Consider the following 27377-nt stretch of genomic DNA (forward strand, 5'->3'; position numbering starts at 1 on the left):
TTGAAACGCTATTAGCGCGCACCACCGCTAACTAGCTAGCCATTTCACATCCGTTACACTCACTCTGTTTTACACTTTCTACCATTCTTCTTTAAAAAAAACATATCCTTTTTTTCTGCCATTTTTAACCGATTCAAGCTCACCCTCTTCCTCCCCCTCTCTCTCTTCGACCTCCTCAGCCTCTTTTTCCCTCCATTCCTCCTCCGTATTCCAAGTATATGTCGCCTTATGATAATACTGCACTTCTCCTGACATACATCTTGTTCTTGCCTTCTCAAGGGATGCCATTTAACCGGCTATCACAATCTCCGTACAGTCAGCACGAACTCCTCGGGATGTAGCGCTCAACAGTGCATCCCATTTATCGATTCATAAAATAAAGCATACGGCTCCTTTAAAAGCTTTTGGAACGGTTGTCACTAGTTACCACAGCCACAAAGTCATAACCCCCGCCTATTTCTACAATTGATATAATTAAAAAGTTATTTTAATCGTGAATTTAACCATACTGCTAACCTAATGCCTAACCTTAAATTAAGACCAAAAAGCGTTTTTTCCCCCATTAATTGTTACGATATAGTACATTTTGACTTCGGAAACCGTACAGCAGCATGTAGTTGCGTCTCCAGGACGACAAAAACAATTACAAAACGAACCGATATGCCTGTTTGTATCCAGCAATCAACACCTGTCGCCGATATCCTTGAACCGGACTGTTTCAGAACTTTCAAAGAAGACCATCGGTAGTTTTCGGGAGGGAGATATTTGTTTAGGAATGTATCGGTGGGAAACGACAGTGATTGATCAATAACCATTAGCCATTAGCTCAGAAGTTCAAAGAAGCTAGTTAGCGCGCTGCTGCAAGCAGAACTGCCTGCCAAACAGCAACACATGAATCGTGATTTTGTATTTAGCTAACTGTTTATATTCAACAACTCCTTCAAACGAAAGGTATTACATTTTTTTGTGTAGTCATATGGAGATTGCAGCTGCAAAGGAAGTTGATACATTGTTGCCTTGATCATGAACGTTCTGAAAACAGATGATTCAAGTGTTTCCTTGCAGAATTTCTACTTGTGTCTGACTGTTACTTTGTAATTACCAAAAAGGAATGAAAAACATTGCATAAGAGTTAACTATCTAAACAAAGAATTAGGATGAACGTCACGGAAGTGGAGGATCATATTTCTATGAAATATGAAATAAAGAAAAGACTTGGAAAGGGGGTAAGTCATTTTGTCTGTCCCCAGTCTTTATAGTTATGGGGGAAAAATGCATTTGTTGTAAAAAAAATAAATAAGCATCTGACAATAGTAATGTGAAAGTCAAACTCATGAATGACAGGCTGTATCACATCCGGCGGTAATTAAGTCCCATAGGGGGGCGCAGAATTGGCCCAGCCACGTCCAGGTTTGGGGTAGGCCGTCATTGTAAATAAGAATTTGTTCTTAACTGACTTGCCAAGTTAAATAAAGGTAAATTAATAAAAAATATATATAAATTGCACACTCACTGCTGTCAAGCAAATAAATACAAAGAACAAGTGGTTGTGTGTCATGGTATGGATTTGATTGACGTGATTAGTACTAACTAAAGAAATAGTAACAAAAGTCGCTTTTGAAATCCATTTTATTTTATAGAAATAGTCATTGAATTACACACATTGCTACTTTTCACGTTTACCTCCCTAGTCATTCCTTTAAGAACAATTCATAAAATTCCCCAAACTTTGTCTCTGTGAATACTGATGTCATAAACTGGAGGATTATACATGTTTTCAGAACAAGACATTTCTTTCAGCCAGATCAGCAGACTTTGATACTAGGGAAATAGAAAAATCCCTGACTTCTGAGTCCAAAGCTTTTGTTTAGTTTTTTCAAGCCTCCCTGATGCTTATTATATCTCTGAACTGTATAGTGCCAGGTGGCAAACTGTTGAGTCATGTAGATGCGTCACACAATACTACCTAGAACCTTCCCTTGAGGGGAGGCCATGGGTCCTATTACACAGGTGTTCATTTTTTTATTTCACCTTTATTTAACCAGGTAGGCTAGTTGAGAACAAGTTCTCATTTACAACTGCAACCTGACCAAGATAAAGCAAAGCAGTTTGACAGATACAACAACACAGAGTTACACATGGAATAAACAAACATACAGTCAATAATACAGTAATGAAACCGACATCAGTGTGCTGCTCACAGTACGTCTTCCTCCACTGTCCCTGCCCACATACCATGCTCGAACCAGTGATCGTATTCTCGCAAACACACGTGACCCTCCTCCTTGACAACGTACCAACTGTTTGAGCTATACAAAAGGCACCAATTGGATAGCTCCATCGGCAACATTTCAAGCTAGCTGTGGAGTGAGCTTTCGGCACGTTTACTACAATTCAATTTTACCCAAGGGGGGAAAAAACCGATGTGCACTATTCCTAGGTTACAATACCAAGAGTACCATTATAAGTTCCAAGACCGTAACCTTCCCCCAAAAGTATTCCTTGAATAACCTTATTTCCCCAGTTTTCAGTCTGTCTGACAGTATTAAAGTTAGCCTTGCTATGCTCGCTAAGCAGGAAGTCACTGACGCCAGAGGGACCAGTGTCTAGTGTTCCCTGATTATGTCTTCTCTTCTCACCCATTGATGTCATAACCAGTCACCTCTCCTCGGTGTGCTGCTGACTCTAAAAGTGCTTGGTAATCGCTCCCTAGAATGTTTTCTTTCCTTACTCTCCACTCTACTTCCCTGTGTTTCCAATATTGTGCTTTGAGTTTATCTTAGGGCTCAACTACAGTACTGTGGCTGCTTTGTTTTACTTTTTAATCCTGATAATGATTCACTATCAGTTTTGTATCTCTTTATCCACTCTGTGTCCAGGCATATGGGATTGTATGGAAGGCTGTGGACAGACAGACAGGAGAAGTTGTGGCTGTAAAGAAAATATTTGATGCCTTCAGGAATAGGACTGATGCCCAGGTTTGTGATACATGATGATATTGTTCATTGACATTGGCTGCTAGTTTTGTCTGCCACTAATTAGATGTAGCTACAAAGGTATGATCTCTTAATATATGTTGTGAAAGTTTGAGGAGCGTAACAAAAAAGTCCCTGTTCAACAACCTTGACTATATCTAATTATAATTTTATGGCAATACTGTAAGGGCCAGGGGTTCTCAAACAACTTGTTTCATTTTGTCCGTTAATGATTAAATACAATTAAAAGGACTTTGGCCTTTCCTACATCTTCCCAATGTTGTTTTTTCTCCACAGAGGACATTCAGAGAAATAATGTTTCTTCAGGTAAGAATGAATATCTATTTCAGTTAGCAACAATCGGAAAATTGAAGTGAGTGGTTCAATTGTTTGAAATGGAGCACAACCGCAGCCAGCTAGTGTATATAGCCTGAGTGGAATGGTCATGTTGCTGTGTACACTGGGACCGTGTTTGCATACCGTAATGTAAACACCAGATGGCTCCTGCTTTTCAGGAAGACTCCTTGATGCTGATTAGACCCTGCCAAGTGCTGAACTGTTGTATCTAAAATTGTGTATAACATATTCTGGGCAACCTAGAACCGAAAATCTCACAAACGTAGCCTGTCCACCAGAGATTACACATAACAAAATGGACATGAACATTTTTATGGCATGGTTTTGTAATGAATGCATAAAATAATTCCATATGTTAAAGACTCATAGTCCAGACAGAGACAGTTTTGTTTAGTTTATTCTATAGTTGAACAGAAGCCTTAGTCCAGGTTCACAGATACAACACCTGTACCATTTTAAAGAGACTACTAACAGTATTGTGGACAGTTTGCAGTGTGATTTGGTGCTTAGTTAATCATCCATAGGGTGGCCATATATTCTGACCTATTGAAAGTGAACAGAAAACTGGTCACACAGGGAAAAGAAAACAGTGTGGTCAGTTTTTGTTCCCATCCTCTGCGGCCAGGAAAAACAGAGGCCAAGTCCGTAAACTGTGTGTCAGTGTCCATAATCTGCTATTGTCATCTCCCACAGAAACACTGGCACCATAGTGGAGAGGGTTTGCATCTAAACGTTAAGAACAGTCTAGGTGGTGTTGGTTATGTCACTATCCCTAAGAAGATTTGCAGTCTTAACATTAATTTCACTCAATTACGGTGGTCTTTGAGGTGTGTGTGTGTGTGTGTGTGTGTGTGTGTGTGTGTGTGTGTGTGTGTGTGTGTGTGTGTGTGTGTGTGTGTGTGTGTGTGTGTGTGTGTGTGTGTGTGTGTGTGTGTGTGTGTGTGTGTGTGTGTGCGCATTATCTAAACTGTTATGTATTTCTCCCTGCAGGAGTTTGGCGATCATGCCAACATCGTCAAACTGCTGAATGTCATCAGAGCTCAAAATGACAAAGATATTTACCTGGTCTTTGAATACATGGGTGAGGACTCTTATGTGGATTATCTGTTTACATCCATTTTGAATATTCATTTGATTTCACTTGAGGAATGTGGTGATATGTGAGATGGTATCATATAAAATGCCTATTTGGTAATAACAGATATATAGTACCAGTCAAATGTTTGGACACCTACTGTACTCATTCCAGGGTTTTTCTTTATTTGTACTATTTTCTACATTGTAGATAATAGTGAAGACATCAAAACTATGAAATAACACAAATGGAATCATGTAGTAACCAAAAAAGTGTTAATCAAATCAAAATATATTTGAGGTTATTCAAAGTAGCCACCCTTTCCCTTGATGACAGCTTTGCACACTCTTGGCATTCTCTCAACCAGCTTCAGGTGGTAGTCACCTGTAATGCATTTCAATTAACAGGTGTGCCTTGTTAATTTGTTGAATTTCTTTCCTTCTTAATGTGTTTGAGCCAATCAGTTGTGTTGTGACAAGGTAGGGGTGGTATATAGAAGATAGCCCTGTTTGGTAAAAGACCAAGTCCATATTATGGCAAGAACAGCTCAATAAGCAAATCAGCAGCTCAATCATTACTTGTAAGTTATTTTAATTGTTTTTAAATGTAACCTTTATTTGACTTGGCAAGTCAGTTAAGAATAAATTCTTATTTACAATGACGGCTTACCGGGGAACAGTGCCTTGTTCAAGGGCAGAGGACATATTTGTACCTTGTCAGCTCGGGGATTCGATCCAGCAACCTTTCGGCTACAGGCCCAACGCTCTAACCACAAGGCTACCTGCCGCCCCTTTAAGACATGAAGATCAGTCAATCTGGAAAATTTCAAGAACTTTGAAAGTTTCTTCAAGTGCAGTCACAAAAACCATCAGAGCTATGATGAAACTGGCTCTCATGAGGACTGCCACAGGAAAGGAAGACTCAGAGTTACCTCTGCTGCAGAGGATAAGTTATTAGAGTTAACTGCACCTCAGATTGCAGCCCGAATAAATGCTTCACAGAGTTCAAGTAACAGACACATCTCAACATCAACTGTTCAGAGGAGACTGTATGAATCAGGCCTTCATGGTCGAATTGCTGCAAAGAAACCACTACTAAAGGACACCAATAATAAGAAGAGACTTGCTTGGGCCAAGAAACACAAGCAATGGACATTAGACTGGTGTAAATCTGTCCTTTGATATTTTTGGTTCCAACCTCCATGTCTTTGTGAGACGCAGAGTAGGTTAACGGATGATCTCCGCATGTGTGGTTCCCACCGTGAGGCATGGAGGTGGTGTGATGGTGTGGGGGTACTTTGCTAGTGACACTGTCTGTGATTTATTTAGAATTCAAGGCACACTTAACCAGCATGGATACCACAGCATTCTGCAGCGATATGCCATCCCATGTGGTTTGCACTTAGTGGGACTATCATTTGTTTTTCAACAGGACAATGACCCAAAACACACCTCCAGGCTGTGTAAGGGCTATTTGACCAAGAAGGAGAATTATGGAGTGCTGCATCAGATGATCTGGCCTCCACAATCACCCGACCTCAACCCAATTGAGATGGTTTGCGATGAGTTGGACCGCAGAGTAAAGGATAAGCACCCAACAAGTGCTCAGCATATGTGGAAACTCCTTCAAGACATTTGGAAAAGCATTCTTCATGAAGCTGGTTAATAGAATGCCAAGAGTGTGCAAAGGGTGGCTACTTTGAATAATCTAAAATATATTTTGATTTGTTTAACACTTTTTTGGTTACTACATGATTCCATATGTGTTATTTGATAGTGTTGATGTCATCACTATTATTCTACAATGTAGAACATAGAAAAAATAAAGAAAAACCCTTAAATGAGTAGGTGTGTCCAAACTTTTGACTGGTACTGTACATGCATGATGCTTGCATTGACAACTCTTGATTGTGTAAATCACCCTGATGCCCACAAAAATACATTTTCAAGGCTTTGCCACAGTATTTATTATTGGCCACCTACCCTGTGCTAAATTTGATTGGGTCGGCCATTTTAAAATAACAGCACAAAGAATGCAGGCATGCAAGCTGCAAGGTTATTCAGCAGTTTAAACCTGGCACCAGAGTAAAGGGTGATGGGGGAGGGCTCCTCTCTTCTTGGCTGCCTACTATGCATGCTGAGTCCACACATTGGACTTCTCTCTGTTCCCTGCAGTCTAATCTCTTAGTGTGTGGACCCGCATCACTGCACCTGGTGCCCCTGGCATTCGCCCACCGCCACACCTGCTAACATTTTGGGGTCACTGCAGGAGTGCGTAGATTGTTTATGGGAAACGTGACATGTCTGATTTGTCATTCACTTGACTGCTAAATTAATCTTGTGTTTGTGGTTCATTGTGTGTTTGTGGAAAGGTGTTTTCAAAGTGTCATTATTCTAAGTGTGGTATGAATGAATGTTCAATTCTGGATGATTTAATTTGGTTACGATTCCTGTTGGTTATTAGTGTTTTTACCACCTGTGTGTTGCAGACACCGACCTGCATGCGGTGATAAAGAAAGGCAACCTGCTGAAAGACATCCATAAACGCTATGTTATGCATCAACTCCTCAAGGCCACCAAATACCTGCACTCAGGCAATGTCATCCACAGAGACCAGAAGGTACAGTACAATGGTTAAATTGTCAATGTACTAAGAACTGTGCATATTGAGATTATGACATTATTGCATTTGAAGATGTGCTGGTGCCACCAGTATGGGTGACGCTATCCAATTCTTCTTTTGTTTATCTGGAGAATAACTATTTTGATGACATGATTGAATTGGGTTTTCTCTTCCCATAGCCCTCCAATATTCTACTTGACACGGATTGCTTTGTGAAACTTTGTGACTTCGGTTTAGCGAGGTCTCTCTGCCAGATCCAGGAGGATGCTGGGAACCCGGCGCTGACAGAGTATGTGGCGACGCGGTGGTACAGAGCTCCTGAGATCCTGCTGGGCTCCTCAAGGTACACACGCACTGGGATTACATGGAGCAGTGCACTGTACGGCCTACTTTTCCCAAGAATCTGAGCCATTCCTTTAGGCTTGAAAATAATATACACTACCGTTCAAAAGTTTGGGGTCACTTAGAAATGTCCTTGTTTTTGAAAGAAAAGCTATTTTTTTGTCCAATAAAATAACATCAAATTGATCAGAAATACAGTGTAGACATTGTTAATGTTGTGAATGACTATTGTAGCTGGAAATGGCAGATTTGTTTTTAATGGAATATCTACATAGGCGTACAGAGGCCCATTATCAGCAACCATCACTCCTGTGTTCCAATGGCACTTTGTATTCGCTAATCCAAGTTTATCATTTTAAAAGGCTAATTGATCATTAGAAAACCCTTTTGCAATTGTGTTAACACAGCTGAAAACTGTTGTGAGTATTAAAGAAGCAATACAACTGGCCTTCTTTAGACTAGTTGAGTATCTGGAGCATCTGCATTTGTGGGTTCGATTACAGGCTCAAAATGGCCAGAAACAAAGAACTTTCTAATGAATCTCGTCAGTCTATTCTTGTTCGCAGAAATTAAGGCTATTCCATGTGAGAATTTGCCAAGAAACTGAAGATCTTGTACAACGCTGTGTACTACTCTCAACACAGAACAGCGCAAATTGGCTCTTGCTTTTCCAGCTGTAAAAATCTGCCGTCTACACTGTATTTCTGATCAATGTGATGTCATTTTAATGGACAAAAATTAAGTTACCCCAAACTTTTGAACGGTAGTGTATGTATATGCGTGTGTGTGTGTGTGTGTGTGTGTGTGTGTGTGTGTGTGTATATACACTGCTCAAAAAAATAAAGGGAACACTTAAACAACACAATGTAACTCCAAGTCAATCACACTTCTGTGAAATCAAACTGTCCACTTAGGAAGCAACACTGATTGACAATAAATTTCACATGCTGTTGTGCAAATGGAATAGACAAAAGGTGGAAATTATAGGCAATTAGCAAGACACCCCCAAAAAAGGAGTGATTCTGCAGGTGGTGACCACAGACCACTTCTCATTCCTTTGCTTCCTGGCTGATGTTTTGGTCACTTTTGAATGCTGGCGGTGATCTCACTCTAGTGGTAGCATGAGACGGAGTCTACAACCCACACAAGTGGCTCAGGTAGTGCAGTTCATCCAGGATGGCACATCAATGCGAGCTGTGGCAAAAAGGTTTGCTGTGTCTGTCAGCGTAGTGTCCAGAGCATGGAGGCGCTACCAGGAGACAGGCCAGTACATCAGGAGACGTGGAGGAGGCCGTAGAAGGGCAACAACCCAGCAGCAGGACCGCTACCTCCGCCTTTGTGCAAGGAGGTGCACTGCCAGCGCCCTGCAAAATGACCTCCAGCAGGCCACAAATGTGCATGTGTCTGCTCAAACGGTCAGAAACAGACTCCATGAGGGTGGTATGAGGGCCCGACGTCCACAGGTGGGGGTTGTGCTTACAGCCCAACACCGTGCAGGACGTTTGGCATTTGCCAGAGAACACCAAGATTGGCAAATTCGCCACTGGCGCCCTGTGCTCTTCACAGATGAAAGCAGGTTCACACTGAGCACATGTGACAGACGTGACAGAGTCTGGAGACGCCGTGGAGAACGTTCTGCTGCCTGCAACATCCTCCAGCATGACCGGTTTGGCGATGGGTCAGTCATGGTGTGGGGTGGCATTTCTTTGTGGGGCCGCACAGCCCTCCATGTGCTCGCCAGAGGTAGCCTGACTGCCATTAGGTACCGAGATGAGATCCTCAGACCCCTTGTGAGACCATATGCTGACACATGCACATTTGTGGCCTGCTGGAGGTCATTTTGCAGGGCTCTGGCAGTGCACCTCCTTGCACAAAGGCGGAGGTAGCGGTCCTGCTGCTGGGTTGTTGCCCTCCTACGGCCTCCTCCACGTCTCCTGATGTACTGGCCTGTCTCCTGGTAGCGCCTCCATGCTCTGGACACTACGCTGACAGACACAGCAAACCTTTTTGCCACAGCTCGCATTGATGTGCCATCCTGGATGAACTGCACTACCTGAGCCACTTGTGTGGGTTGTAGACTCCGTCTCATGCTACCACTAGAGTGAGATCACCGCCAGCATTCAAAAGTGACCAAAACATCAGCCAGGAAGCAAAGGAATGAGAAGTGGTCTGTGGTCACCACCTGCAGAATCACTCCTTTTTTGGGGGTGTCTTGCTAATTGCCTATAATTTCCACCTTTTGTCTATTCCATTTGCACAACAGCATGTGAAATTTATTGTCAATCAGTGTTGCTTCCTAAGTGGACAGTTTGATTTCACAGAAGTGTGATTGACTTGGAGTTACATTGTGTTGTTTAAGTGTTCCCTTTATTTTTTTGAGCAGTGTATCTATATACTTCATATTCATCATCTCCAGCTCCACCCCCAACATCAACATTTGTGAAAATGGCGCTTTTCTATCATCTGATTTAACCAATATTGAGTAGGCATTTCCTACTCATAGTTGATTAAAATCACATGACGCACACCAGATTATGTTTTGTATGGATGCGGCCATTTTATTTTGTATGGATGTGTGCATTTCACCTTGTAAATTTTTTTTTATATATATATATAAGGTGAAATGCACACATCCATATAAAATAAAATGGCCGCATCCATACAAAACATAATCTGGTGTGCGTCATGTGATTTTAATCAACTATGAGTATATGAAGTATATAATATATGAAGTATATATATATATATTTTTTTTTTTCTCCACTTTTTAATGTATATGTTTATCTCTTTCTCTCTCTGTCATTGAAAATTATGTGGGCTGAGGGTGAGAAATGCGCTGTACAAATTAAATATTGTTATTGTTCGTTTGTAATGTTAAAATGAGTTGCCCTTTGGCGACATCAATGTACTTGATGTGAGTAAGTAGTAGCCATGCAGAAACTTGCATATTGGAAGTCAGTCCATGAAAATTCTTTGATTTCTTCTACAGATACACAAAGGGCGTAGACATGTGGAGTATAGGTTGTATCCTAGGAGAGATGCTACTTGGGAAGCCCCTTTTCCCTGGAACTTCCACCATCAACCAGATAGAGAAAATCATGAGTTCAATTCCACACCCTAGCCCAGAGGGTGAGTATTAAGTCCTCGCTGCAGGGTTCACAGATCATTGCTCGTGTGCTATTTGGTTGTTGAGCACTAGTAGTAGGAATCAAGTTGTTATGCCCCTAACTGACCAACTGATCATTACCTTAGTAGTGATTTGTGATTTTGTTTTCAGACGTACTTTCGATCAGATCTGAGTATGGTGCCTCTGTGATTCAGAGGATGCTACTGAAGTAAGTCATAGTGGAAATATACTGGGTCCAACAGAAGTAAACGTCTATATAAAGGTGCTGAGTCAGCTGTCTAGACATTTGTAGACATGTATTCACTGCGCTGCACTGTATTTGTCTGGGTCCAGGCCCCAGGTGCCTCTAGAGGATCTTCTGCAATCGTCGGTGCCTTCAGATGCCCTAGACCTGGTGCGTCGCCTGCTGGTGTTCAACCCAGACAAGAGGCTGACCGCTGAGCAGGCCCTGCAGCACCTCTACGTCTCCAGGTACCTTATACAGCACATCTCATACATTAAAATGTAGTGCAATGTGCTTTATAGGAGCTTTATATAGGCTTTTGTGCTCCAGCATCCATTTCATACATGGTTATCATTCATGTCCAGTTAAATGTGTTTTTTGAAGTCCTTTTTAAATCAGCAGTTGTCACAAGGAGCTTTAGAGTAACCCAGCCTATAGCCCAAAGAGCAAGCAAAGCTGTTTGATGACATAATGCATGAATCCTCTAGTGATGCCAATGCTTATCATTTCTGTTATAAACAAAGGGTTTAAGTTCACGCCTGTTACTATATACAGTATGTAGGCTGCTTCCCAAATGGCACCCTGTCCCCTACATAGTGCACTACTTTTGACCAGGGTCCCTATATTGGGAATAGTGTGCCGTTCGGGATACAGCCAAAGTGTTTTCCGTTTTGTTTGTTTAAGTTACAATGTTACTGAGTAGCGCGATTTGTCAAGTCAGTATGCATGGCTAGTCTTGGATTTAACAATGGATACATCTATTTGTGTTGCGTTGTCATCTTTGCGTTTTTCCTCTTCATGTCACTGGAGATTCCACAACCCAGCCAAGGAGCCACGTCTGAACTCTGATGTGATCTTGCCTGTGGATGATGATGTCCAGTTGTCGGTGGTTCAGTACCGTAATAAACTGTATGAGGTAATACTGAGGGGAGAGAGGATGATGAACTGAACACCTGTCTCGTGTTCTGTGTTTGGTTCGCTTAGCGTGGACCATTACTGCCAAGTGTTTAACAGTTACTAATACAGTGTTAAACTAATTCCTTTCAGGGGATTATGACTGTGTGTATGTATGTATGTATGTATGTGTGTGTGTGTGTGTATATATATATATATATATATATATATATATATACTGCTCAAAAAAATAAAGGGAACACTTAAACAACACAATGTAACTCCAAGTCAATCACACTTCTGTGAAATCAAACTGTCCACTTAGGAAGCAACACTGATTGACAATAAATGTCACATGCTGTTGTGCAAATGGAATAGACAACAGGTGGAAATTATAGGCAATTAGCAAGACACCCCCAATAAAGGAGTGGTTCTGCAGGTGGTGACCACAGACCACTTCTCAGTTCCTATGCTTCCTGGGTGATGTTTTGGTCACTTTTGAATGCTGGCGGTGCTTTCACTCTAGTGGTAGCATGAGACGGAGTCTACAACCCACACAAGTGGCTCAGGTAGTGCAGCTCATCCAGGATGGCACATCAATGCGAGCTGTGGCAAGAAGGTTTGCTGTGTCTGTCAGCGTAGTGTCCAGAGCATGGAGGCGCTACCAGGAGACAGGCCAGTACATCAGGAGACGTGGAGGAGGCCGTAGGAGGGCAACAACCCAGCAGCAGGACCGCTTCCTCCGCCTTTGTGCAAGGAGGAGCAGGTGGAGCACTGCCAGAGCCCTGCAAAATGACCTCCAGCAGGCCACAAATGTGCATGTGTCTGCTCAAACGGTCAGAAACAGACTCCATGAGGGTGGTATGAGGGCCCGACGTCCACAGGTGGGGGTTGTGCTTACAGCCCAACACCGTGCAGGACGTTTGGCATTTGCCAGAGAACACCAAGATTGGCAAATTCGCCACTGGCGCCCTGTGCTCTTCACAGATGAAAGCAGGTTCACACTGAGCACATGTGACAGACGTGACAGAGTCTGGAGACGCCGTGGAGAACGTTCTGTTGCCTGAAACATCCTCCAGCATGACCGGTTTGGCGGTGGGTCAGTCATGGTGTGGGGTGGCATTTCTTTGTGGGGCCGCACAGCCCTCCATGTGCTCGCCAGAGGTAGCCTGACTGCCATTAGGTACCGAGATGAGATCCTCAGACCCCTTGTGAGACCATATGCTGGTGCGGTTGGCCCTGGGTTCCTCCTAATGCAAGACAATGCTAGACCTAATGTGGCTGGAGTGTGTCAGCAGTTCCTGCAAGAGGAAGGCATTGATGCTATGGACTGGCCCGCCCGTTCCCCAGACCTGAATCCAATTGAGCACATCTGGGACATCATGTCTCGCTCCATCCACCAACGCCACGTTGCACCACAGACTGTCCAGGAGTTGGCGGATGCTTTAGTCCAGGTCTGGGAGGAGATCCCTCAGGAGACCATCCGCCACCTCATCAGGAGCATGCCCAGGCGTTGTAGGGAGGTCATACAGGCACGTGGAGGCCACATACACTACTGAGCCTCATTTTGACTTGTTTTAAGGACATTACATCAAAGTTGGATCAGCCTGTAGTGTGGTTTTCCACTTTAATTTTGAGTGTGACTCCAAATCCAGACCTCCATGGGTTGATAAATCTGATTTCCATTGATAATTTTTGTGTGATTTTGTTGTCAGCACATTCAACTATGTAAAGAAAAAAGTATTTAATAAGAATATTTCATTCATTCAGATCTAGGATGTGTTATTTTAGTGTTCCCTTTATTTTTTTGAGCAGTGTGTATATATATATATTTTTTTTATCTGTCATTCATATATATATATATATATATATATATATGTATATATATATATATATGAATGACAGATAAAAAATATTGTAGATACTGTGACTTTTTCATCTGTCCTGTGAAAAAGATGATTCTAGAGAAGAGGACCACAAGGAGAATGCCACGTCATGTAATGCCGAGGAAGAAAGAGGAGCCTGTCTCTATGTCTGGGTGTGACAGTGGAGACCATGGGAGGGAAAGGCCCACTGGGAAGGACAAAGGAGGGCTGGAGCCAGTGTCTGGTAATGGTGGAGGGGACCTTAGGGTTAAATCCCCTCATGATAAGACAGAACACCAGGCTGCTCGTCCAGTTATCACCGTACCTATCCCAGTACCTGTGTCCATCCAGCCGTCCCTGGAAAGGACCAGCCCTGCAGCTAGCCCCGTCATGGGAAAGACTACATATAATCCCATCACACACATTGCCAGTGAGTACACTAACACACAAAATAGCACAATTGTTTAGGAGGCAGTGAAACTGCAGCCATCCCCTCCGGGCTTGTATGTAAGCATTTCACGGTAAGTGACAAATACATTTTTATTTGATTTGGTCCCCTATATTCACACACACTTTCATACTTCATACACACAGACACATACTATCTTATATTTCTCTCATGCAGATGGTTTTGTTCGAAATCTGGCTGGACCACCTCACTATTTTCGCTCCGGTACTGCCAGCAGGGAACTGGAGGGACAGACGAGTAATGAAAATGTATCTGTACCGCCAGCAGAGGGCGCTATTCGCAACATTGTTGTAAGTACCACAGCAATAGGAAAAACTCAGATCCCAGAAAAGAGTTCAGTTACAACAGATACAATAGATCATGTTTAATACAATACAAGCGGCAACAAGGGAACAATAATCAGCAACAAATCAAAAAGATTGTTGCAGAATAAATTACCCAGTTTATATCCTCTAAAGATACATGATGTAATATGTATACCGTATGTGTTTGTGCAAGTAATCAGTGTGTCCTTGATCCTTGTTCTAGGATCTTCAGTGATTAGTTGCAGCGTCACTTGTTAATACCAGAATATAATGGAATGGATTAAACTACACACAATTCAGACTGAGGTCTAGCAACATTCAGTGGACACCTTGAATATCTAAAATACAGATTACTGGATAGACAAGCATGTTTAGTTAAATGTATTAGACAGAGATTCTTGATTTATCAAACATTGTGTTGATGATCACTACACAGCACAAGTTATGTGCAGTGTCCAGTGAAAAATATACAATGCATGGGGGGGAAAAGATATGTAATAATGTCTCTCTCTTGATCTCTCTCTCCCCATCTGTCAGTCTATGGAGCAGATTCTGCAGCGCGGTCGCTCAGCCCCTGTCAGCCGTACCCGTTCCTTCTCCCTGACCATCTCCCACCCTCAGAACAACCCACTGGTCCGCAGAGACGAGCCCTCTGTGTCCTCAGGGATGTGTGTCATCTCTGCACGCCTGGTGAGTGGGCTATATTAACAAGGTTATACTCTATGATCTCATATACTGTTGCTGCTGTCACTATTAAGGTGTTATGTCAATGCCATACATAAATCATCTTCTATAATGTCCTTTCCCACTGTTTCATTATCACCCTGTTGGGAACAGGGAACTCAGCTGCTGTGGAGTGAATCCTACTACTTCTTGTTATTGGACAGGACTTGTATTGTCCCATATTTACCCTCATAACATTTTGAAATCTCCCCCTCTAACCCAGATTTTCTCTCCATCTGGTCCTTTTGGGGGGTAAATATAGAACCAGCGGTCCCAGTCTCAGTCACGAGAGGCACGGCCCCCTCCTCCCAGGTTCAGTAAGAAGGTTTTCCAGTGTAACGCCAACATGGCGGCTGCCGGGGATCCCCGTGCCAAACTAGGCAGCTACTCTCAGGCTTACGGCACCATCAACAAGACAGAACTGGACAACCTTATGAGGAGTCGACACCACCAGTAACCACCACACTATGTTGGATGTATGGGACACTGTCCAACATCAGACGGGCCAAGAGATAAGGTGACAGGGAACAGGGAGATATAGGCTAGTGGAAAGTTGGGGGAGGAAAATATTATTCCAAGACATAAAAGTTCAGCAGCACAGATTGAAGTAACCGTGGAGATGGAAATCCATGGAGTAAAGTGGCAATGATTTAACAGTCAATTTAACCCCATTTTCTTTATGAAATAATGTCTTGTTGGGAAATGGAGACTATGGACCCTTAGTTTAATGTAACTAAATGTGCAAGTGTTTTACACCGAAATGCTTTATACTAAACTAGAGGGAACAAGACATAGCAGTGTAAATGTATGTTAATTGAGTCAGGCAATACTTTTGTAAAACGGAACATTTGTAATGTTGTGTATAAGTAAATGACTATTTTAGCCATCATTTCCTGGCAAGCAAATTCAATATACTTTAATGCAAAATGGTGCTTCCAACACAGTAAAATAAATGTTGACAGTTGATGTATGTAAAGCAAACCTGTAGTTTCATATTAAAAAGATGACCGCAAGCAATTGTGACTACTTTCTTTTAAACCTTTGTGTGAATGTATTTTTTATATTCATGGGTAGTACAGAACACACCAACCACTCAGTTTAATATAAAGGTAGGACGCTGACACCCAAATGTATGAGTCACAGTTTGTCTTACCATAGTCATATTGTATTGACATCAAAACATGTTACTACTGCTCACTCAACGGTGAATGTAATTTGTTTTCAATTAAAATAGCATATACATTTGTGTTAGGTTTCGTGATTCCTACACAGAAGCACATGACAATATCGTGAGATGACGCCAGTCACTGTAGTTCTCGCTATTGCGTGAAAAGCTGTTCAGAATCTTACTAACTGCACGTTTTACATCGGAGGAGACAGCAGGGTTTCGAAAGCGAAACATCAATTCAACGGGGATTGGCGTTGAATAATATATTAACGTTAGCTACACTGGTTTGCTTGGTTAAAGGTACACGTACTAAAAAAGGTAAGGTTGCTTTTTATTTGGGAATTATTTGCTAAATTGCTTCTCATTTTTAGCAGTATAAACAAGCTAGCTAACAACTTGCAGTAGCTACCCAATGGCTAGTAACGTTAACGTAGCTAGCTATTTGAACAGCCGTTATTTAGTAAATGAACAAAGATGGTGTATCTTATCGCCTAACGTTATATCTATAACTAAAATACTGTAATATATTTTTGGAGTATGATGACAACACTTTGGGGATAAAATGTCACACAGTTGGTTAAAAAAAAAATCTGATTACTATGTTAGCCTAGATTTTCAGCTACAATGTTGATGCGAGGCGTGAAATGCTTGTTCTACAACTTTCTCGAAATTATGAATGGATAGCTAAATCTGCTATTGTCTAGGTTTTATTTTTAACCGTGGCTAGCAAAATGTAGGTAGTCGCCAGTGTTGGCTTGCTAGCCTCTTATAGTTTCGTTTCGAAACGCAATAACATATTCTGTCATGAAATGTTAGTTAATTTTAACTAGCCAATCGTCTCGACAGTCGTGCAACCTGCTCCCCTTGTAGCCATTCTGATAATTTCATCAAGCGGCGGAGGCAAGGTGCATCGAACTGATGCGACGCCCATCGGCCGCGTTTACACAGGCAGCCAAATTCTGAGCTTTTCTATAATAATTGGTATTTTGACCAATCAGATCTTTTCACATCAGGTCATTTTCAGAGCGGATCTGATTGGCCAAAATACCAATGAATGAAACAAAATATTAGAATTGGGCTACCTGTGTAAACGCAGCCATCGTGGTTTAGTTTAGGCCTGTGGATGTACAGCACTAATATGATGGGCGAAGTGAAAAGCCTGGATTACCAAACCGGTTGTAATGCCCGGATGCATTGTTTATATAATGCTAGCCTATTAGCTAACTAGTTGTATAATGAGGCAGACAGGGATGCTGTCAATGTTTACAGTAAATGTGCTTTGGTTGCAGCCAGTTAGCTGAAAAGAATGCACCAGGCAGTGTGGGCTTAAGTTTTCAGATAGGCCTACTGTCCAATTGTTTACTTTGTTGCAATGCATATAGTAGATTCCTATTAGTGCTGATATATCATCAAACGTGGCCCCTGGGTTCAAGCAGTTGCTGTCAGTTCATGCAGCTGACGTTTGTTTCTTTCTAGAAATGTGAACCAAATCACATTTTATTGGTCACATACACTGTTTAGCAGGTGTTATGGGGGGTGCAGCGGAATGCTTATGTTTCTGTCAATCGATGCAGTCAACAAGCACACACTTCAAAATGAAAAAAATAATAAAAAATTGACAAGCAGTCTCATACTTAGCCTCATTGTGATTGACTTCAAGGTCTTCAATTGTACTCAACAAGAAAATACTCAAATGAGTCTTTTAGGGCTATCTTTTCTGACTTTATTTTACTGTCTGTTCCTGGTTTTACAGTTGAAGTTGGGACTGGACTGTTTTCCCTTTTATGGCCTAGCCCTAGCTGTTGACTAGTGGAATATTCCTGGAACACTGTCCTCCTGGGGATGCATGCTGTTTTCTGGACATGCATGATGCCGCGTTAGGCAAATCTGGAGCAAGTTAATTTAACTCTGTCACGCATTCAATTTCATTGCAAACAAGAACACTTCCTTCTCCTGGCTTGCCTTTTGAGAGCTCGTCTGTGCATTATTGTTAATGAATTGTATTATGGTTAATTTGGATCGTACTTTTTATCTACCGTGCTTTCGGGTAACATTAAGTATGAGAAGGAGGGTGCAATTGCTAATACCTTCTGGCTCTTTATGCGGTTGAAGTATGCAACATCGTTCTATGTGATGGGCTTGAATCAGGTCCAGCCATTTATTGGATCTCTATGGCAGCCATGGAAATAACTGCTCAAACCACTTATGATTTTTATTAGTTATTTTACTATCAGAGAAAGCTGGAGAGAGGGGGGGGGGGTATGCAGGTTTACATAGAGAAGAGCCTTAAAGCCTAACTGAATTAAAAAAAAATAATAATTGTACCTTCATTTATCTAGGCAAGTCAGTTAAGAACAAATCCTTATTTTCAATGATGGCCTAGGAACAGTGCCTTGTTCAAGGGAAGAACGATAGATTTTTACCTTGTCAGCTCGGGGATTCGATCTTGCAACCTTTCGGTTACTAGTTCAACGCTCTAACCACTAGGCTACCTGCCGCCCCAATGAACAACAGCGACTGAATGCAAATATTACAGTTGATTAAAATATACATTTTGGGGGATGGCCCTGTCTTCCGGGGGATGGATGCCGGGATGGAAGTTAGCCCTTTGATGGGCAGCTGGCATCAGAACCCGCACGGCTTGGTTGAAGGAGGTTCAGTTGACGGGACCTTCAGCTGGTGGGGTTGGGTGGAGGGTTGACGGTGTAAACTTTTGCTGCAAGTAAGAGGGACGAGGGGTAACCAGTAGCTTAAATGTATTTCTCATGATTTCCACCCATGAGTGAAGAGAGGGAGGTGATAATTAAACAGCTATGCCTGTTGGTCTATTAGAAAGTATGGTGGAATTACATTATTCTCCTGTGGCTCATTGGCTAGAGGATAATAAGTGACTGGCATTTCACACATGGTTAATTGATAGAGGAGGAGGAGTGACATGAAGTTGTTCTGTTGATGAGACCATTTGTAAACAAATATAACGTTCCCGCTGTGCCCATGATTAAGGAAGTAATGTAAATTACCTTGTACAACTGAACCAAAGTTTAATGCAAGAAGATGCATTCAGACCAGGACTTCCTGATTGAACTTCCATTAACTCCATGTTAAATTAAAATATGGTGGACATTTAGGCTTAACATTTGACATTTCATCACTCAAGCCTAAATATTTGCTCATTAGATATCTATAATTTGAGCGACCCGAGACATTAGTCTCAAAGACATGAAACGTCCTGTCATTACTGTTTCTAGTGCATTGTATAGCCTAGTTCACCATCCAGTGTGCTAACCGATGATGGATCCCTGCCATATATATATATATACACACAGTTGAAGTCGGAAGTTTACATACACTTAGGTTGGAGTCATTAAAACTTGTTTTTCAACCACTTCACAAATTTCTTGTTAACCAACTATAGTTTTGCCAAGTGGGTTAGGACATCTACTTTGTGCATGTCACATCATTTTTCCAACAATTGTTTACAGATGGATTATTTCACTTATCATTCAATGTATCACAATTCCAGTGGGTCAGAAGTTTACATAAAATAAGTTGACTGTGCCTTTAAACATCAGGGGAAATTCCAGAAAATTGTGTCATGGCTTTAGCTTCTGATAGGCTAATTGATATAATTTGAGTCAATTGGAGGTGTACCTGTGGATGTATTTCAAGGCCTACCTTCAAACTCAGTGCCTCTTTGCTTGACATCATGGGAAAACCAAAAGAAATCAGCCAAGACCTCAGAAAAAAAATTGTAGACCTCCACATGTCTGGTTCATCCTTGGGAGCAATTTCCAAACGCCTGAAGGTACCACATTCATCTGTACAAACAATAGGACGCAAGTATAAACACCATGGGACCACGCAGCCGTCATCCTGCCCAGGAAGGAGACGCGTTCTGTCTCCTAGTGACGAACGTACTTTGGTGCAAAAAGTGCAAATCAATCCTAGAACAACAGCAAAGGACCTTGTGAAGATGCTGGAGGAAACGGGTACAAATGTATCTATATCCACAGTAAAACGAGTCCTATATCGACATAACCTGAAAGGCTGCTCAGCAAGGAAGAAGGCACTACTCCAAAACCACCATAAAAAAGCCAGTCATACACACAGTTTGTTTTATATAGGTGATTCCTGTTATTGTGCTAATTGCGTGTGGACTGCAGGGAGACGGTGAGTCTCCCCTTTAATTTTCCTAGTGAATGCGGCCAAGGGCTATGTCTGCATCCCAAATGGCTCCATATTGTTCCCGTGTCAAAAGTACTGCGCTACATAGAGAATAGGGTGCCATTTGGGGATCACCCTATATCGGTAGGAGCCAGGGATAGTGGTACTCTCTTCATCCATGAGGCGACTCCCTCCTAAGAGGATATTTCAGTTTATAGAACTCAACAGTGTTGCAAGCATTCTCTTCTTAATCATTCTACTCAATCGTGCTCTAAAAAAATGAAGTTTACAGTAGACCACTGGTCATTGTGACATTGAGGCATGAACTGGTTGCATGTTGGAACCTGTGATGGAAATGACATTGTTTGTTGTGACAATAAGTAGGGCCGGGACGATACCAGTATCGCGATACTCGTTAATATCGTGGCAAGGAAACAAAACACGAAGCGGATTTTACTTCTCCAGGAAAACAGCCCTAATGTTGGAAACAAACATCATTATGTTATCATCCAGAGTCACATGTATTTATTTTCCAAGCTATAGCACACAATATATTACATACAGGTTTTTGAAGGACCAAAAAGTTTAATCTGCTTCGTGTTTGAATTTTTGCCATAGAAAAAATATTGTGATACTGGTTTCGTCACAGCCCTGACAATAAGCCCAAACACACAATTTTGTGATGTGCCCCAACCATGGCTGTCCAACTAGCTGACAGCATGCTGGTGGAAAGCATTCAATTTGGTTGGTGAAGCATTTACCATTACATGAACTAACGGTGAGTTGATCACATGATGTGATTGTGTGTCACTGTCACATGTTGATTAGTCAGGGGCTCTGGGTTACTGTGCGGTTCATCTGGATAGGACTGAGACGGGTGTCTACTACTGTCTGGCTGCTGTCTATAGCTGTAGATTACAGCGTTATGCTAATCTTGGCCTTGCCTTGGCTTGCACTACAGATATGGGCCAGTAGTGTATGAATAACACAGCATCAATGGGTCTAAATAGGTAAAATGCTAAATTAATCATTGTTGTCTAGCCTATTTCCTGTTATGGATGGCTGAAATTAAATTAGCATGTTTAGAGCTGCAGAGAAGTGCTGTTTTTCTTTCACTGACAGTCCCCTGCAAGACGGGAAGTGACTAAGCATCTTCTTAGACTGTAACCAAATATTATAACTAGCACTGTAACCTTATCAGTTTTGTCACACAGGTTTGGCAAATCACATGGGCGCGCCTTGGGTGTTCTTGATCAATGTTTCTAGCTAATATCAGTGACAATGTTGTGTGCTCGCTGGGCTATTTCCTAGAGCTGGTTTACCGGTAAATCTATGTATGCGTGTGAAAGAGAGAGAATGACAGAAAGACAGGTGTCGTTGAAAGCTTGTGCTGTCAGCAAAGCTGCTATTTAGTCCCAGACAGTCCCTAACTGAGCCTATCGATTGATTTGTCTACAGTAGTCTTTTTTTACACATTTGTCCCCCTTCAGAGGACAAAAGTAACTTTGTTTTACAGCTTTTGGCTGTAACTTTGGATTGACAACCCCACCATTCTTATTCGTAATATAATTTAATTAATGGAATGAATAAATACAATTTTAAAAATCCATAAAGAATATTTTTTTCATCCATCAGTATATTTGAGATTCTGGAGGATAAAATTGAAATTGTAACCAGCATTGTTATGGTTGTTAGAACAGTCGCCAGGACTTATCAGATGATAAAGATTGCCTGTGTCTGAAATGACACACTATTCACTATTTAGTGACTACCTTTGTTTTTTTACTCTTGCTAAAAGTAGTGGCATTATATAGGGAATAGTGCTATTGTAATCTGTTATGCTCTTTAATGTGAATGTTGTAGAGCAGGATGCCAATGAATGTTACCCATCTGGTCGGGTCCTCTGTGGTCAGACTAGTGAGACAGGATCAGGACAGACGGGCTTTGGCAGCCAGGGGAAATGGGACAGTCAGTGTTTCATAATAACACCATTATTCAATGTGGCCTAAAAAGAGGGGGGAGGGGGAGGGAGACTGTGCCTGATGCTGGTGATCTGCCACTGCTGCTTTCTCTTGCTTGTCAGATTGAGTGTGAGAGACAGGATTAGTGCTGTGTGTGTTTTTATTTTTTAATCTTTTATTTAACCTTTATTTAACTAGGAAAGTCCGTTAAGAACAAATTCTTATTTACAATGACAGCCTAGGAACAGTGGGTTAACTGCTGTACACTGCCTGATTGATTGTACAAGCCAAGGGGACCCTATAACCTTTGGCTACATTGAACACTTTTCTCTTAGCTACTTCATGTAACTAACATATTCATGCTTCACGTATTCCTCTTTGATTTAGAAGATACTGTTGCACAAACATTCTGATTTAGTTCTACACCATCACTGGTATTATCAGGCTGTATTGCTAATTACGTTTGCTCTGACTCAGTACATTTATTAGCCAGCTAACTAGCGATTAGGCCCAATTTGACAAAAAAAGACAAAGTAGCTGTTTGCACATGTAAGAAACACAAACTAATAGTGTAATTATAGAACGCTAGTAGATTTATATTAACCTGTCTGGCTCCGGGGTTCTGCTAGCGGAACTCCTCCCACATTCCACTGAAAAGGCAGAGCGCGAAATTCAAAAAATATTTTTGCAAAATATTTAACTTTCACACATTAACAAGTCCAATACAGCAAATGAAAGATACACATCTTGTGAATCCAGCCAACATGTCCGATTTTTAAAATGTTTTACAGCGAAAACACCACGTATATTTATGTTAGCTCACCACCAAATACAAAAAAGGACAGACATTTTTCACAGCACAGGTAGCATGCACAAAACCAACATAACTAACCAAGATCTAACCAAGAAACAACTTCATCAGATGACAGTCCTATAACATGTTACACAATAAATCTATGTTTTGTTCGAAAAATGTGCATATTTGAGGTATAAATCAGTTTTACATTGCAGCTACCATCACAGCTACCATCAAAAATAGCACCGAAGCAGCCAGAGTAATTATAGAGACCAACGTGAAATACCTAAATACTCGTCATAAAACATTTCTGAGAAATCGATGGTGTACAGCAAATTAAAGACAAACATCTTGTGAATCCAGCCAATATTTCCGATTTTTTAAAAGTATTTTACAGCAATAAAACACAATATAGCATTATATTAGCTTACTACAATAGCCTACCACACTACCGCATTCATTCATCAAGGCACGTTAGCGATAGCAATAGGCACGTTAGCGATAGCGAATAAACCAGCAAAAGATATTAATTTTCACTAACCTTCATAAACCTTCATCAGATGACAGTCCTATAACATCAGGTTATACATACACTTATGTTTTGTTCGAAAATGTGCATATTTAGAGCTGAAATCAGTGGTTATACATTGTGCTAACGTAGCATATTTTTCCCAGAATGTGTGGATATTTTTATGACACTCCAACTATTCTGACCAAATAACTATTCATAAACGTTACTAGAAAATACATGTTGTATAGGAAATGATAGATACACTAGTTCTTAATGCAATCGCCGTGTTAGAATTCTAAAAATAACTTCATTACGACATCCAGCTTAGTTATAGCGAGAGAGTGCCCAAAATCTGGGCGCAAACTACTAGTTCACATGTTCGACAGATATATGAAATAGCCTCATAAAATGGGTCCTACTTTTGATGATCTTCCATCAGAATGTTGTACAAGGGGTCCTTTGTCCAGAACAATCGTTGTTTGGTTTTAGAATGTCCTCTTCTCCAGTCAATTAGCACGGAAAGCTAGCAAAGTAGCGCGAAGCTCTCCTTCCTGAACAAAGGCACACAACGCAACACGCCTAACGTCCCGAATAAATTTCAATAATCTAATAAAACTATATTGAAAAAACATACTTTACGATGATATTGTCACATTTATCAAATAAAATCAAAGCCGGAGATATTAGTCGTCTATAACGACAGCTTTACAGAAGGCAATACCAGGTCCCTTCTCGCGCGTTCCAGGAAACAGGAAATGGGTGTCACGTCATGCCAAGAGCTTTTATTCCACCTCAGATCATGTTATACACTCCATTTCTTCTCTCACTGCCTGTTGACATATAGTGGAAGGCGTATGAAGTGCATGTATACTAATATATATCAAGCACATTTATAGGCAGGCCCTAGAACAGAGCATCGATTTCAGATTTTCCACTTCCTGTCAGGAAGTTTGCTGCAAAATGAGTTCTGTTTTACTCACAGATATAATTCAAACGGTTTTAGAAACTAGAGAGTGTTTTCTATCCAATAGTAATAATAATATGCATATTGTACGAGCAAGAATTGAGTACGAGGCCATTTAAATTGGGCACGATTTTCCCCCAAAGTGAAAATAGCGCCCTCTGTCCTCAACAGGTTAAAAAGTGAAAACAGCATCGTTGTCATCAACATTGTTGCACTGCCCATGCAGTCTGAACGCAAGTGAACGACAAATGCGCTCTTTGAGTGACAGGGCGGGGCTAGGCTTGTGTGGAAAGTGGCATGGAGAGAAATTAGAAAGTAGCGAAGTAAAAAAAAAAATGCCGATTTACTTACGGCATATCACATTTAACAAACCAAACAACATCCTTTGAGGGCACAGTTTCCTGGAAGCTCTGGATGACTGTATTTTCTTGTAGGTATTTGTGTTAAACACAACGAATTTTATTTAGTCACATACACATGGTTAGCAGATGTTAATGCGAGTGTAGCGATATGCTTATTACTGCATGGTCGGAACTAGAAGCATATCTAACAAGTAATCTAACCTAGCAATTTCACAATAACTACCTTATACACACAAGTGTAAAGGAATGAATAAGAATATGTACATAAAAATATATGAATGAGTGTTTGCCGAACGGCATAGGCAAGATGCAGTAGATGGTATAGAGTACAGTATATACATATGAGATGAGTAATGTAGGGTATGTAAACATTATATAAAGTGGCATTGTTTAAAGTGGCTAGTGATACATTTATTACATATATTATTTTCATTATTAAAGTGGCTAGAGATGAGTCAGTATGTTGGCAGCAGCCACTCAATGTTAGTGATGGCTTTAAACTTCTTACGGCTGAAATCCCGGTAACGGGATTGATTTGACAACAGCCAATGAAAGTGCAGGGCGCCAAATTCAAAACAACAGAAATCCCATAATTAAAATTCCTCAAACATACATGTATTTTACACCATTTTAAAGATACACTTGTTGTAAATCCAGCCACAGTGTCCGGTTTCAAAAAGGCTTTACGATGAAAGCAAACCAAACGATTATGTTAGGTCAGAGCCAAGTCACAGAAAAACACAGCCATTTTTCCAGCCAAAGAGGAGTCACAAAAAGCAGAAATATAGATTAAATTAATCACTAACCTTTGATGATCTTCATCAGATGACACTCATAGGACTTCATGTTACACAATACATGTATGTTTTGTTCGGTAAAATTCATATTTATATCCAAAAATCGTGGTTTACATTGGCACGTTATGTTCAGTAGTTCCAAAACATCCGGTGATTTTGCAGAGAGCCACATCAATTTACAGAAATAGTCATCATAAATGTTGATGAAGATACAAGTGTTATACATGGCATTTTAGATCCACTTCTCCTTAACTTCTCTAGGGTAGGGGGCAGCATTTGGAATTTTGGATGAAATGCATGCCCAAATTAAACTGCCTGCTTCTCGGGCCCAGAAGATATGATATGCATATAACTGGTAGATTTTGATAGAAAACACTCTAAAGTTTCCAAAACTGTTCAAATAGTGTCTGTGAGTATAACAGAACTGATTTGGCAGGCGAAAACCTGAGAAAATTCCATTCAGGAAGTCATTTTTTGGAGGGTTTTGGAGTTTTCTATTCAATGCCATTACAGTATCCATTGACTTAGGACTCAAATTGCAGTTTCTATGCCTTCCACTAGATGTCAACAGTCTTTAGAAATTGTTTCAGGCTTGTATTCTGAAAAATGAGGAAGTAAGAGCCGTCTGAATGAGTGGACCCTAAAGTGTCACAGAGCTTTTTTATGCGCGAGACCGAGAGAGTGCCTTTCTTGTTTACCTTTTATATTGACGACGTTATTGTCCGGTTGAAATATTAGCGATTATTTAGGCTAAAAACAACCTGAGGATTGAATATAAACATCGTTTGACATGTTTCTATGAACTTTACGGATACAATTTGGATTTTTTGTCTGCCTGTTTTGACTGCGTTTGAGCCTGTGGATTACTGAAGAAAACGCGCAAACAAAACTGAGGTTTTTGGATATAAAGAGACTTTATCGAACAAAAGGAACATTTATTGAGTAAATGAATGTCTGCTGAGTGCAACCATATGAAGATCATCAAAGGTAAGGGATTCATTTTATCTCTATTTCTGACTTGTGTAACTGTTCTACTTGGCTGGTTACTGTTTGTAATGATTTGTCTGCTGGGCTATGTTCTCTAAAATCTGACAATGTGGTTGGATTCACAAGAAGTTAATCTTTAAACCTATGTAAAATATGTTTTGTTTTCTGCATTTTTAATAATGAGTATTTCTGTATTTGAATTTGGCGCCCAGCAGTTTCACTGGCTGTTGAAGAGGTGGGATGCTAACGTCTCACGTGCCCAAGAGAGGTTAATGCAACCGCTGTGTCAGATTTTTTTTTAACTTTACGGAAAAAGCAAACCATGCAATAATCTGAGTACGGCGCTCAGACGACAAATCAACCCAAAGAGATATCCGCCATGTTGGAGTCGACAGAAGTCAGAAATAGCATTATAAATATTCACTTACCTTTGATGATCTTCATCAGAATGCACTCCCAGGAATCCCAGTTCCACAATAAATGTTTGTTTTGTTTGATAATGTCCATCATTTATGTCCAAATTCCTCCTTGTTGTTCGCGCGTTCAGTACACAATCTAAACTCACGACGAGAGGGCAGGTCCAGGCAAAAGTTCAGACAAAGTCATATTACAGTCTGTAGAAACATGTCAAACGAAGTATAGAATCAATCTTTAGGCTGTTTTTAACATAAATCTTCAATAATGTTCCAA

General features: G+C 41.0%; 2 protein-coding genes across 6 annotated transcripts in view; both read left to right on the plus strand.

Moving 5' to 3' along the window:
* Positions 1 to 420: 420 nt before the first annotated feature.
* On the plus strand, positions 421 to 16017 carry LOC120022825 (mitogen-activated protein kinase 15-like). 4 transcript variants are annotated; one of them, XM_038966835.1, is made up of 15 exons: positions 426 to 951; positions 1110 to 1226; positions 2880 to 2978; positions 3273 to 3302; positions 4323 to 4413; positions 6896 to 7026; positions 7209 to 7372; positions 10361 to 10500; positions 10649 to 10706; positions 10832 to 10969; positions 11532 to 11637; positions 13571 to 13910; positions 14106 to 14239; positions 14792 to 14944; positions 15240 to 16017. In XM_038966835.1, exons 2-15 carry the CDS (start codon positions 1158 to 1160, stop codon positions 15432 to 15434), a joined length of 1848 nt encoding a protein of 615 aa, XP_038822763.1. In that variant the 5' UTR covers positions 426 to 951; positions 1110 to 1157; the 3' UTR covers positions 15435 to 16017. The 4 variants fall into 4 exon arrangements, with proteins under 4 accessions (XP_038822764.1, XP_038822763.1, XP_038822766.1 ...); XM_038966836.1 differs by having other exon boundaries at positions 421 to 1226; positions 15201 to 15308; XM_038966838.1 differs by lacking the exon at positions 1110 to 1226 and having other exon boundaries at positions 428 to 951.
* A 284-nt stretch (positions 16018 to 16301) lies between these two features.
* LOC120022827 (protein lifeguard 1-like) overlaps positions 16302 to 27377 on the plus strand; it is a 29504-nt gene continuing 18428 nt past the window's right edge. For both annotated transcript variants that reach the window (XM_038966840.1, XM_038966839.1), the window contains exon 1: positions 16302 to 16463. The gene's annotated coding sequence lies outside the window, so the exon portion shown is untranslated. The remainder of the gene's footprint in view (positions 16464 to 27377) is intronic.

Source organism: Salvelinus namaycush, chromosome 27 (assembly GCF_016432855.1).
Source record: "Salvelinus namaycush isolate Seneca chromosome 27, SaNama_1.0, whole genome shotgun sequence".
NCBI classification, from domain to species: Eukaryota; Metazoa; Chordata; class Actinopteri; order Salmoniformes; family Salmonidae; genus Salvelinus; species Salvelinus namaycush.

What these genes read in the sequence shown, in the direction of transcription:
- LOC120022825 (XM_038966835.1), top strand. Translation starts at nt 1,158, where the DNA reads ATGAACGTCACGGAAGTGGAGGATCATATTTCTATGAAATATGAAATA. An exon ending in TCCCATCACACACATTGCCA is followed by an intron (nt 13,911 to 14,105) that starts GTGAGTACACTA and finishes TCTCTCATGCAG; the next exon opens with ATGGTTTTGTTCGAAATCTG. An exon ending in GTGTCATCTCTGCACGCCTG is followed by an intron (nt 14,945 to 15,239) that starts GTGAGTGGGCTA and finishes GGGTAAATATAG; the next exon opens with AACCAGCGGTCCCAGTCTCA.